Source organism: Elephas maximus, chromosome 8, assembly GCF_024166365.1.
Source record: "Elephas maximus indicus isolate mEleMax1 chromosome 8, mEleMax1 primary haplotype, whole genome shotgun sequence".
Lineage (NCBI taxonomy): Eukaryota > Metazoa > Chordata > Mammalia > Proboscidea > Elephantidae > Elephas > Elephas maximus.
The window spans coordinates 46471131-46483986 of record NC_064826.1 but is presented as its reverse complement, the minus strand read 5'-3'; the positions used below and the strand labels follow the sequence as shown (position 1 = coordinate 46483986).

At 38.4% G+C, this 12856-nt stretch overlaps 1 protein-coding gene across 4 annotated transcripts in view; it reads right to left on the bottom strand.

Annotated features, from left to right (window-relative positions):
* FBXL13 (F-box and leucine rich repeat protein 13) overlaps positions 1–12856 on the bottom strand; it is a 358734-nt gene that overhangs the window by 303321 nt on the left and 42557 nt on the right. For 3 of the 4 annotated variants that reach the window (XM_049893085.1, XM_049893086.1, XM_049893083.1), the window contains exons 2-4: positions 5891–5994; positions 5002–5092; positions 1831–1898 (exon numbers count right to left, since the gene is read on the bottom strand). In XM_049893085.1, the coding sequence (XP_049749042.1) occupies positions 1831–1898; positions 5002–5092; positions 5891–5994 (263 nt within the window). Of the gene's footprint in view, positions 1–1830; positions 1899–5001; positions 5093–5890; positions 5995–11974; positions 12111–12856 lie in introns of those variants that run through there. The other variant, XM_049893084.1, reaches the window with a different exon arrangement.

Genomic DNA, 12856 nt, shown 5'->3' with positions numbered 1-12856 from the left:
GGTGAAGGGGTTAATATTTTAGAAAAACGTGGGAGAATATCTTCACGATTTCACTGAGGGAAGGAATTCTTAAACAAAACAACAAAATCATACTAAAGGAAACATTTGACTTTGTTCAAATTAAGAACTTCTGCTCATCAAAAAACACTGTAAAGAATTTGATAAAACAAGTCAGAGAGTGAGAAGGAAGATTTATTGCAAATGATCTACAAGACCTCCCAAAGAAAATAATATAACTTTCATTGAGAGGCACTAGAGAAGGATTAGTATTCTAAATACATAAAGAAATCTTACAAATTAATAAGAAAAGGCGATAAGCCAATAAAAAGAAACTGGGCAAAAGGCTTGAAGAAGCTCTTCACAAAAGATGAATCCAAAAAGTCATATAAAAACCTATATAAACCACTCAAGATCATTAGTTACAAGAAAATGTAAATTAAAATCACAAAGAGATATACTAAACACCAACCAAACTGGCAAAAAAATAAAGGTCTGACAAGACCAATTACTGGTGAGAATGTGGAGCAACAAGAGTACTGTCATTTAGAAAACAGCTTGGCATAGTTTAGTAAAACCGAAGCTGCACATATCTACAGTCCAGAACTTCGATTCATAGATCTGTACCCTAGAGAAACTGAGGCAATGTTCATAGCAGTGTTGTCTGTGATAGCGAAAAACTGAAAGCAACTCAAAAATTTATCAAGGGTAGAAGAAAAGAATTATTAAGGGTATATTTTATGTTCTTTTCTGTATTTTTGTTCATTTAAAATTTTTTAGTTTTAGAAATTCTGATCATTTTCAATGCATTTTAGAAATTCTAATTCACTTTCAATGAATTTTACCTACTATATCTGGCCAGTTTTAATTTTTTTTAAACTTTTCTCCTGTTCTAAGTAAATTATCCAAAGGTTAAAAAAAAAAAAGCCAAACCCAGCGCCGTCAAGTCAAAACTGCCCCATGTAGTTTCCAAGGAGCGCCTGGTGGATTTGAACGGCCGGGCAGCCATAGCACTTAACCACTATACCAGTAGGGTTTCCAATCCAAAGGTTATTGATTGTAAATGAAATTATCCAATCCCTACTTCACATACCAAAAAAAAATTTCGAATACTATGACAATTTTATAACTTTGTTTCTTTTTAGCAATTCATCCATCCATTTTCTAAATTTATTTTTCTTGTTTTATTTCTAGCCAGTCCTTTAATCATCTTTGAGGTTGCACTTCCTTTTTCTATTCCTTTTTCTAAATTTCTAAAATCCAGAAAGTTCTCAAATCCAAAATTTTTTTCATTACCTGTTCAGTGGTAAAACTAGAACTGATCTTAACTAATTTTACAGCAAAGTATTCCTGGAGCTGACACAGCCGTTCAGAGCCTTTATTTCACTTAGCAAGCAAGACTATTTATATGTTTCACCACAGAAATACTAATATGTTCTGGTATGTTGGATTTCAACATGCTGCCCCATTCACAGCTGAGGATGTTATATAATATACAATATGTGTAAAGAATTACCTTCTTAAAAACAACAAAGAAATAAATCTAAATTCCAGAGCATACCTGTTTACAAAGATTTCTGAAAAAGGATTGTAGACACATATTTTCAATTTTAAAGTTTTGTTTAAAAAAAAAAAGACAAGGTGACACCTTATAGAAGAACATATTTTAACTAAGGAAAAGCTGATTAAATATATAAAAAACATACAATACAAAATGGCAGAAACACGATTAAATAGATAAAATAAGTACATGTGACCAAAAATTCTCTTTGTATAGAGAATATCAAGAATAAGAATACAAAGGAAGAAATGGTATATAGAAAACATTCTTACCTAAAGCAGGTCTTTACTAAATTTCCAGTATAAAAACTACATGCTTTTACCATCAATTCTGGAGTCATCTAAGATAAAAAAAATAATTGAAATAACACACATTAGACATAAATGAGACACACAGGCTAACTCTGGAAGAAACATGAGAAAACGAGAGAAATGGTTGCCTCCAAGGAGGGGAACTGGGGGTCAGGAATGGACAGGAAGACTATATATCATTCATGTTTTAGATTTTTTAAATCAGTGGCAAGAGAAGAAATTAAAAAGAACTCATAGATTATAAGAGACATTAGATACAGAGCAACCAAGTTTAATATATGGACTCTGTTTAGATTTTGATTCGAACAGAGCCTTATGTAAAAAGGCATTTCTGAGACATTTGGGAAATCTGAACAGGTATTAGATGATATTCAAGAATTATTGCTAATTTTGTTATATTAGGCAATGACATAAAAAATGCTATTTCCACTTAGAGATGCACACTGAAGCATTTATTGATAAAATAATACAACATCTAGGATTTGTTCTCTAATACTCCAGCAAAAATGGAGGAGAGGAAAATAGATGAGCAAGACTGGCAAAATACTGATTGTTGTTTAAGCTGGTTGATGGGGGATCACTACAGTATTCTCTCCACTTGGTGTTATGTTTAAATTTTTCCATCATAAAAATATTTTTAATGTTTTATATGTCTTTTCTTCCTATAAGTAGTAGGCCCGTCTGGAGGTTTCATTTCCTCAGAAATGAGAATCAAGTCTGTGAAGTTAGCGTCCTCCACATCATAGCTGAATCTTTCATGTTGGAAGACACTGTTAAATGGTCTTTCTACCTCCCATTAGAGCAGTTCCAACTTTTCTGGACTTCTTTGGCTTACTCACAGCTTCCTGTACTTACCCTTCTCTGTTTACACAAATAGAAGCAAGTACATTTTATAATTTATAAATAGACAGATGCAGGCAGTCCTCACTTTGCACAGCAGTGCAGTACTGTAAAGATGGCCATGCAAGCTGGAACTGTGCAAACCAATCTTAATAATCAACCGGAAAAATTACGATTGTTCTGGGACCTTTAAAAATTTTTGCCAAAACATTAAAAACTCTCCTACTGGCAGTTATAACTCTATAGAAAAATGGGAAGAAAAAAGTAAAATTATTATTTATTTAATGCATTGTAATTTAAAATATTAGAAACACTGAGAACTAAAGTGCTTTGTTTTTTTGTAAAAAACATTTTTCTTTCAGAGTGAAGGAGAATAATCTAAATCCAGCCTAGGCTGAACCTTCTAACCCAGCAACCCTAGGGTGCCTGGAGATTTACAATTTCATCACTTTTTCTCATTGCTTTTGCAAAGTCACATTTTGCTTTTATTTTTTCTAACTTACGACACATCTTTTCTATGCCTTGCAAGTTGTCATACTTCTTTCTAGGTCTGGGTGAGCTTCCAACATTTTTCCTTTGTCCTTTCCACATTGTGAAATATTTTTGAGAATTTGCTTTCTAAAAAACCTTGAGGTTTGAAGTGACTATGATGTCTTTCAGAATTTTGTGCAATTTTTTAAAAGATTCCCTATAGGCTTCCTGCTAGGCATTGGAGACAATCTGACATTATATTTTACAAGATCCCTTTGAAGATATTGACAACGAGGTTTATCCCTCTAGATCAGTAATTTTTAAAACTTTTAGCATCTTTAGCAAGAGTTTTCAAGCGAAATCATACTCCAAGCAGAACTACTCTATAATACAGGTGTGAGGATGGGGTATTCGAATCCCATCCCTAGGTCCCCCTGAGGTTGCCCCCAGTATCTCCATGAACACAGTTTGCAGATATCTGCACTCCACAGTAGATCAAAGATCTGTAGTTGATAAAGCACGGCCACTAAGACATCCACATGCCGTGATACAGATCCAGTAAGAATTGGGCATACAGGCACTTCCCCGTGTACTGATGCCGCCGAATCACGGCAGGCTCAGCAACCTGTCCCTCTATTTCTGTTTCTCTACTGCAAAGCCCTGATTAGGATTCAGCATTACTCTTCCCCTGTCCTTCGAAATCTGCTTCAGATTGGTTCAAGCTGCCTGCATCCATCTTGACCATGGCTTTGCTTCCACTTTTTTCTTTTTTTGCTTGCCTCCAATTTATTTATATTGATCTTTTAAAAAAGGAAATACTACAGTTTTAGACTCTTATATACCTGGATTCTTGTCCCTGATCCACTAATAATTAGATTTGGAATCTTATGAAAGTCTTTTAAACAAACTCTTTGGGTCTCAGTAAAATGAGGATATAAACTAACTTTGAAGTTCCTAAAATTCCATAGATTCAATCATTCATTTGCTTCAATGAATTCTTTGTTGTTGTTGATTCCACTTTTGAAAGCCCAACTTCACCAGCAATTCCCAAACACTAGCCAGGCTTGCACAAACACCAGCCCTGGGATCTGCAAGTATCACTCATGGTCCCAGGCACACCTAATTCACATTGATATTCTTTCCTCACGTGCCTTTGCTCTCCATGAGGGTTTGTTATGTAAGCTTCTCCTATATGCATAGTCTCTGTTCTAAAAGTCTTCATGTCTTTAATTACTTTTTTGTCCTCTTTACATTCTGTGAAGTTAGCTTCCTCCACGGTTGCTGGAGCCAGTGGTTTCTTTCAGTAATAATTAGGTCTTGATTTCAAGTTAGATCTCATTAAAGGCTTGGCAATGTCTTCATGAATATAATTCCTGTGTCCCAATCTAGAAGGCATGAAGGCAAAGGGAATGGAGTGGGTGCAGAACACAAAAGGAAACAGATTAAGAAGAAAAGAAAAATCTTCCTTTAAAGTTTTTCATAATGCTAAGTTTATCATTATAAAGATGCGTGAGAGGAGAAAAGGAGAAAGAAAAAGGGGAAAGGGGAAATTTAAGGTAAAGGTTTTATCAGAAAGAGGAAGAACAAATGCCTGTCTAAATGCTACTTGCAAAGTTGGAGAGGTTACTAGAGTGTGGCTGGCTCTGTGTGTGTGTGTGCGTGTGCGTGTGTGTGTGTTTGTGCGCGCGTGACGTTCCTTTACTTCTCTACGGGTCCCAAATCCCAAAGTCTGATCTCACACCTCCCATAAAATCTAAAATTTGGAAAATTTCATCAAAACTTAAGGTGTATATTTTAGGATCCTTGGTTACTAATAATTACCAGCTGATCTTCCAGTCCAAAAAGTTGTTCCAAATAAGTCTCAGACAATCTTCGAATTGTTGGTTTCACTGATGGATCAATGCACATATCCCTTTAATAATACCAGAAAATACGGTCAAAAAATGATTTTATTTCATAGTACTTAGTTTCACAATATGTTTACACTTAGAGTCTCTACCAGTGGTTCTTGTGGGTAGATTGTAAGGGAGAGGAAGAGACACTTCCCCTTGGGAGAAGCATATCAGAATCGCCTGAAGGACTTAAACTGTCCCCCGAGATTTTGCTGTGTTCCCCAAGGAAGATGCACTAACTTTCCTTGCTCCCAACGTGAAATAAACTGCCTTATGAATGCATGTTACCGATGAGAATACACTGCATTTCGCAACCTGAGAACCAGAGCACTAAGTATTCATATGTAAGCCTTTGGGGCTTAAATATTTATGAGGACATTAAGTCTTCCCCGTGGCCTCACAAAAAACTACTGCTAACATTTTGGTGTAGCTCCTGGTCCCCCACCCTCAAATTTGTTCTCTGTATTTAGATTTTAATCTGCTCTCTTAATCCATTTTATTTTCATTTTACATTATAACACTTGTGTAATCAGAATTTTTTAATAACTTTTTTAGTAGTTTCAGAATATTCCAAGTGGATATACCCCTGATGTTTTTAGCCATTTGCCAGTTTGTGTAAACCTGTGTTGATTCCTTTTTTTTTTTTTTACAATTAAAAAAATGATCATTGTGATTAAAAAAAAAAGATTATGAGGGGATTCTTTAACAATCTAGAGATTGGAGGCATTCATTGGCAAGACTTTGTTTTAATACTATACAGTGAGTGTTTTATTTTCAAAATAAAATATTTCCCTATCATAAATGAAAACAATACATACCAAAGAAGTCTTTGAAGTCCATTTTCAATTATATACTTGATCATGACTTCTAAATATCTCAGTGGATCCTCAGGACAGGTAGCAAGTAGACCGCATAACAGAGCCTTGAAAAAAATGAAATGGAAAAATGTTTCTGAATCATCATGTTCTTATTAAGCAGCAGACTTTCCCTCAAACAATTAAAAAGTCAAATAATGTGACAATTCTAAAATAAACATGCTTTAAGGAGTTTGTATGGCTGCATCACTGGTCCAGTGAGAAAGCCCTACTCAGACAGGGAGCAGGCACACCAGGGCTTCGTTCCTTTAGGTAGGCTATTTGACCTTTCTAGATTCCACCTGGGGCAGGGGGTGGGGTGGGGAGGAATGTTGGGCTTTCCTAGCTCTGTAGTCTAATATCTGAAATCGATTTATTCTATATGATTTATAAACTTTTTATTGACGTATAATTTACATGCAGAAAAATGCATGACTCATAAAAAAAAAAATTTTTTTTTTTTTTATAGATACTCCCACCTGAATATTTGCTAAAGGCAAATCATCCCACCTGAATATTTGCTAAAGGCAAATCAAAATGCAGTTTGCCTTTCCGATTTAAAAAAAAAAAAAAATCCATCCACCGTACACGATGCAACAAAAGTCACTGCACAGATATAGGAGAACTGGACTAAACCAAAAGCAAAGAAGTTTCCTGAATAAACCAAATGTTTCAAAGGCCAGTGTAGCAGGGGCAGGGGTTTGAGGCTCATGGTTTCAGGGGACATCTAGGTCAATTGGCATAATAAAATCTATTAAGAAAACATCCTGCATCCCACTTTGGAGAGTGGTGTCTGGAGTCTTAAACGCTAGCAAGTGGCCATCTACGATGCATCAATTGGTCTCAACCCACCTGGAGCAATGGGGAATGAAGAACACCAAAGACACAAGGTAATTATTAGCCCAAGAGACAGAAAGGGTCACACAAACCAGAGACTACATCAGCCTGAGACCAGAAGAACTAGATGGTGCCCGGCTACAACTGATGACTGCCCTGACAGGGAACACAACAGAGAATCCCTGAAGGAGCAGAAGAACAGTAGGATGCAGACCTCAGATTCTCATAAAAAGACCAGACTTGATGGTCTGACTGAGACTAGAAGGACCATGAAGGTCATGGTCCCCAGACCTTCTTTTAGCCCAAGACTGGAACCATTCCCAAAGCCAGCTCTTCAGACAGGGATTGGACTGGGCTATAAGACAGAAAATGATACTGGTGAGGAATAAGCTTCTTGGATCAAGTAGACACATGAGACTATGTGAACAGCTCCTGTGTGGAGGGGAGATGAGAAAGCAGAGGGGGACAGAAGCTGACTGAATAGACACGGAAATACAGGGTAGAGAGAAGGAGTGTGTTGTCTCATTAAGGGGAGAACAACTAGGAGTATATAGCAAGGTGTATATAAATTTTTGCATGAGAGACTGACTCGATTTGTAAACTTTCACTTAAAGCACAATAACAATTTTTTAAAAAGTCACTGTACAGTGTTTTGCATTATATGAGGAGTAAGCTTTTTACAGTCTATTCAAAAACATAGTTGTGATGATTTAAATCAGTGGTTTCTACACTTTTTAAATATAAAGAACCACTTTTTAAAGTAAAAAAAATTCCTCAGATCCAACCATGAAAATGAGAAAATCCACAATCAAAATCTACTGTGAATTCCTGAGCTCTTAAAAATTCTTTTGTATGTGATCACTCATGAAATCTACAGATCTTGTGTTCAAAAAATTGTAGCACAGTACACATCAGTGGGCAACAAACAACTTACTGGATCTAAGATCACTTACACGGAATACATGGAACACATACACAGAACCCAGAAACCTCCTGCCACCTCATTTTGCCCTTTGAGCTCCCCACAAAAGCAGAGACTTCTCATTAGAAGTATTGATTAGACATTCAGAATTTATTGACGATTTCTTCATTTGAGACAGAGAAGAGTTAACAGTACAGATCCTACAGAAAGAATCTGGAATTCACCTTAGACATTTCTGTTTTCCTTTTGGTTCTCTGTCTCTGGCTGAGCCTAGTGTAGAAAGGGTTGGGCAGGAAGCACTTTCTTTGGTCCCTCTCCCACATAGGGCCCACTCTGGCTGCCTTTTTTCCTGCTCCTCTCTCAGGAACAAAATTTTTCCACCCCTGACTCATGGTGATAAAAACAGTTCTTACCACCTCCATGGGCCACATATCAGCTGATCCAGTCTGGGATTCCATCTTAGACTCTCACCACTCATCAGAGCATTCCTCCAACAAAAAGGTAATTCTTCTAATTGGCCCCTGAATTATATAATTTCCTCCTTTACAACAGCTTCCTGTCCTCCTTTTAGTGTGCAGCCTGCAGGCCAGGAAACCCTGCTTTAACACAATGGCAAAATGGCAAGACCTGATCCCTCTCACTCTCCAGCTCTGTGTTCTGACTGATCCCCATCCCAGCTGTTCACAGTGAGATCTCAGCCACCTATGGATGGACTTCCTTCTCCCAAACCCAGGGAATACGGTTAGACAGGAAACCAGAGGCTCTCATTACAGTTGCCAGCTGGATTTTAAGTCTTCTATTGCCTAAGGGTTGAAGTGGCTGGAGGCTGGTCAGACTTAAGACAGCTCTCTGAATAGGGTCGCTATGAGTCGAAATCAACTCGACAGCACTGGGTTTGGTTTGGTTTTCTTTCTGAATAAAATCCCCCCCAAAAAAACCCAGTGCCATCGAGTTGGTTCCAACTCATAGCGACCCTATAGGACAGAGTAGAACTGACCCCATAGAGTTTCCAAGGAGCGCCTGGCAGATTTGAACTGCTGACCCTTTGGTTAGCAGTCCTGGCTAATGGCCCTCTGCACTCTGGCACATTTGGGCCTGGGTCACCAGAGTCCTGAGTTTCAGTACTCTCTACTCTGTTTCCCCGTTTCCATCTTATTCTAGCACCCTGAGGACATCTGCATTAGAATCACTTGGGGAAAGAACATGCCTCTGAGGATGGGGGACCAGGAAACTTTTTTTTTTTTTAATTTATTGTGCTGTAAGCGAAAGTTTACAAATCAAGTCAGTCTCTCATACAAAAAGTTATACACACCTTGCTATGTACTCCTAGCTGCTCCCCCCATAAGGAGACAGCACATTCCTCCTCTCCACCCTGTATTCCCCGTGTCCATTCAACCAGCTCCTGTCCCCCTACACCTTCTCATCTCCCCTCCAGACAGGAGTTGCCCACATAGTTTCCTGTGTCTATTTGAGCCAAGAAGCTCACTCCTAACCAGTATCATTCCAGTCTAATCCCTATCTGAAGAGTTGGCTTCACAAATGGTTCCAATCATGGGATAACAAAGGGTCCAGGGACTCTCTAGTGTCAGTCAGACCATTAAGCCTGGTCTTTTTACAAGAATTTGAGATCTGCATCCCACCGCTATCCTGCTCCATCAGGGATTCTCTCTTGTGTTCCCTGTCAGGGCACTGATCAGTGGTAGCCCAGCACCATCTAGTTCTTCTCATCTCACACTGATGTACCCTGGTTTATGTGGCCCTTTCTGTCTCTTGGGCTCATCTTTACCATATGTCTTTGGTGTTCTTCATTCTCCATTGCTCCAGGTGGGTTGAGACCAATTGATGTATCTTAGATGGCCTCTTGCCAGGGTTTAAGAACCCAGATGCCTCTCACCAAAGTGAAATGCAGAATGTTTTCTTAATACATTTTGTAATGCCAATTGACCTAGATGTCCCCTGAAACCATGGTCCCCAAACCACTGTCCCTGCTACTCTGGCCTTCAAAGTGTTCAGTTGTATTCAGGAAACTTCTTTGCTTTTGCTTTAGCCCAGTTGTGCTGACCTCTCTCCTGTATTGTGTGTTGCCTTTCCCGTCACCTAAAATAGTTCTAGTGTACTATCTAATTAGTGAATACCCCTCTTCCTCCCTCCTCACCCTCGTAACCATCAAAGAATATTTTCTTCTGTAGAAAACCGCACTGTAACGAGCTCACCAGGTGGATTTCCTACACACACACACAAGTCCGAGAACTTATGCCTTAATGGAGTTCAGCTTTAAAGTGAATGTTTAAGAAAGGTAGTAGGCATCTGGTTAATGAATATGGAAAATGCATATTACTTTATATTGCCAAGCTCTGTAGATCAGAAAACTGCTTTTCCTGAAAAGTTATTCTGCAGAAGTCAAATCAAGTTGAGAGGATAAGGCTCTGGGATGCTAACAGAGGCATATGGAGCTAGCACAATTGAAATGTTCACTTTTTCCATAAAAAATCTCACTGTTCATCTTTTTCCATTGAACAAATAAAACAGCCTGAGGTTTTACATGTTAATATTTACCATGAACCATTATCTTCAGCAGCGCATATCTTCATGTCAATAAGACAACACAATCAATATACCAATATTTTTTCTGCGTTAATGAAAATAAAAATTCCCAGACCACTAACTTAGTCTTTATTATAACTAGAAGCAAAGTATGCAAACACAAGATGAATGTTTGACTCTCAAAAACATTAATCAGGCCTTTATTATTGTTAACCTTCATAGTAAAAACTTACATAATAAAGAACAAAAAAGGACCTTGGTTTAATTATCCATACTGGCTTTCTGAAGATTGTAAATTCCCCAAACAATTATGCAACCCTCCACTTTCTTTTGGCTTTGCTTCCCTAATCTCAGTTCCCAGTGTTTCTCAAATATTCTGAAACATGCTCTGGATATGGGGGATAAACATGGGTTTATGCAGTATGGTTGTTTCTGCACCTTTCCATTACTACCCATTTTTAAGGAGCAAGATAATGCAGTAGGTAGAGTCCACTTGGGTTTAAAACCTGGATCTGCAATCTTCCAGTGTGCAGCCTTCTACAAGTTAAACTTAACTTCTCTGTTCCTCTCTATCCATAACTATAGAATGTGATAATAAAGGTTTATGTGTTATAGGGTTGTTGTGAGAATTAAATGAATATAATAACATGCTTAGAATAGTATCTAGCACTAAGCAGGCATTCAACAATGATAGCAAGCCACCATAATGATTTTTGATCGTTCCACTGCTAATAATCACCTCCATTAGAGAAAAACACTGGGAAGAAGAGAAAAGATATTTAAAATATTCCCCTATACCATTTGGGTTTGGTTTTGGTTTATACCACCCAAAGGCCAGTGTCATTTAAGAGGACTGGGGGTAAGATACTGACTTTATACCAATTTTAATGGAAGAGATTAGGACAAATACATTTGGAGAAAAATGGTTAGGAGACAGAACTTCATATAACTATGGTTCAAATATAAACAGCACAAAAGGATCTGTCTATTTTAACTATGGGTAGATATACAAAAACAGATGTTAAGAAACATAAGAGAGCAATGGCCTTGTTTATCTACTCAGATAAACATGGTAAAATATGCTAAGGGCCTAAATAATAATACAAAAAATAATTGCTCCAAGAGTGCAGAGAAGAGAGTGGTTATTAAATGCTTGTGGAACCCTCAGCAACTGGGGAGACGTCCAAGTGACAAGGAAGATAAAGCAAGAGCAAAAGCCCCGAGAGCACAGACCAGTTTGGCTAGAGTAGAGGATTAATGTAAGAATAGCAGATGGAGCCACTCTGTAAAAAAAAAAAAAAAAAAAACTGTTGCCGTAGCCGTAGAGTTGATTCCGATTCACACTGACCCTTTAAAACAGAGTAGAACTGCCCCACAGGGTTTCCAAGATGGATGGTGGATTTGAACTGCTGACCTTTTAGTTAGCAGTCGTAGCTTTTAACCACTGTGCCACCAGGGTGAAGAAGCTAGAATTCTGTACTAGGACCTGGACTGTGTCCTTTTCTAGATCCAACAGGCCATCCATGACCAAACCCCAGCCAAATGTGGGAGACCGTCATGCATCAGACAGTCATTGCCCAGTTTGTTCCCAAGGTCCCACTAGGGATGACTTTGAATTTTAGGGGATGTACTCCTGTTCCTCATTTCACAGATGAGGCAAAGAAGGGTCAGGTGATTCACAGAGCCAGTAGGCTTGTGAACTACAACCCTAGGGCTCTTCCCTTGCCCAGACCGCACACACTCACCCAAAAATATGAACGTGTATATCTTCTCCTAGAACTTGAGGGTTTTCATAGCAGGTGGGGCAGGTGAGCAAACAGTGGCCTCTGTGATGTGAGGCAAGGTGACTGATACCTGCTGCACTGTGGCTGTCCCAGTGGAGGAGTCGTTGCCAGCTTGCTCAGCCCTAGATAGATGAACATTTACTTGAGAAATAATAAGTCATATGCAATTTGGCTTGTTTGTTTTGTCCCATGGATTCTCCTGGTGAACTGCATCTGTGAACTGGCTGGCTGGGCTGAGAAAGTTCAGGGAAGCTAACCAACCACCCTTATGAGAATCCAGAATGTGCTCCCACCTTTCTGCCCCAGGACCCAGCAAAATGAGCTAGCGTAACCAGTTCCTCCTCTCCTAAATCAGCGGGGTGGCCTCTCTCACATAATCAGTAATTCCTGATTCTTGCATCTCTAGGGAATATACTCAGCCTTTAGTCCCTAAAAAAATACCCAATAATGTAGCTTACATGATTTCTTTAATAAATGCAATTCTTTAAAAATACAGATGTATGAAAACTTCATCTTGAAAGAAGCAATTAAAAAAAACTGCTTAGTAAAAATCATGATCGTAACTTAACTACGCCCTCTGCTGGGCAGATTTAGTTCTGTAACCTCATTTTAATCTTTCAATTACTTTAAGCTGAAATCTGACCTAATTATTTGAAGAGCACTTTGTCACTCACAGATACAGTCACTCAGGCATAATAATATCTAACCTATATTTGGTCTCTGTGACCTTGTTTGTCTGTAGACAGTAGCTGACTTCAGCCTAGTAGCGAATTGAAGGAGAAACACAGATTTCTAAATATTTTGAATGATCCAGGGTCTGAAGCCCAACCAACAGAGCTTCAT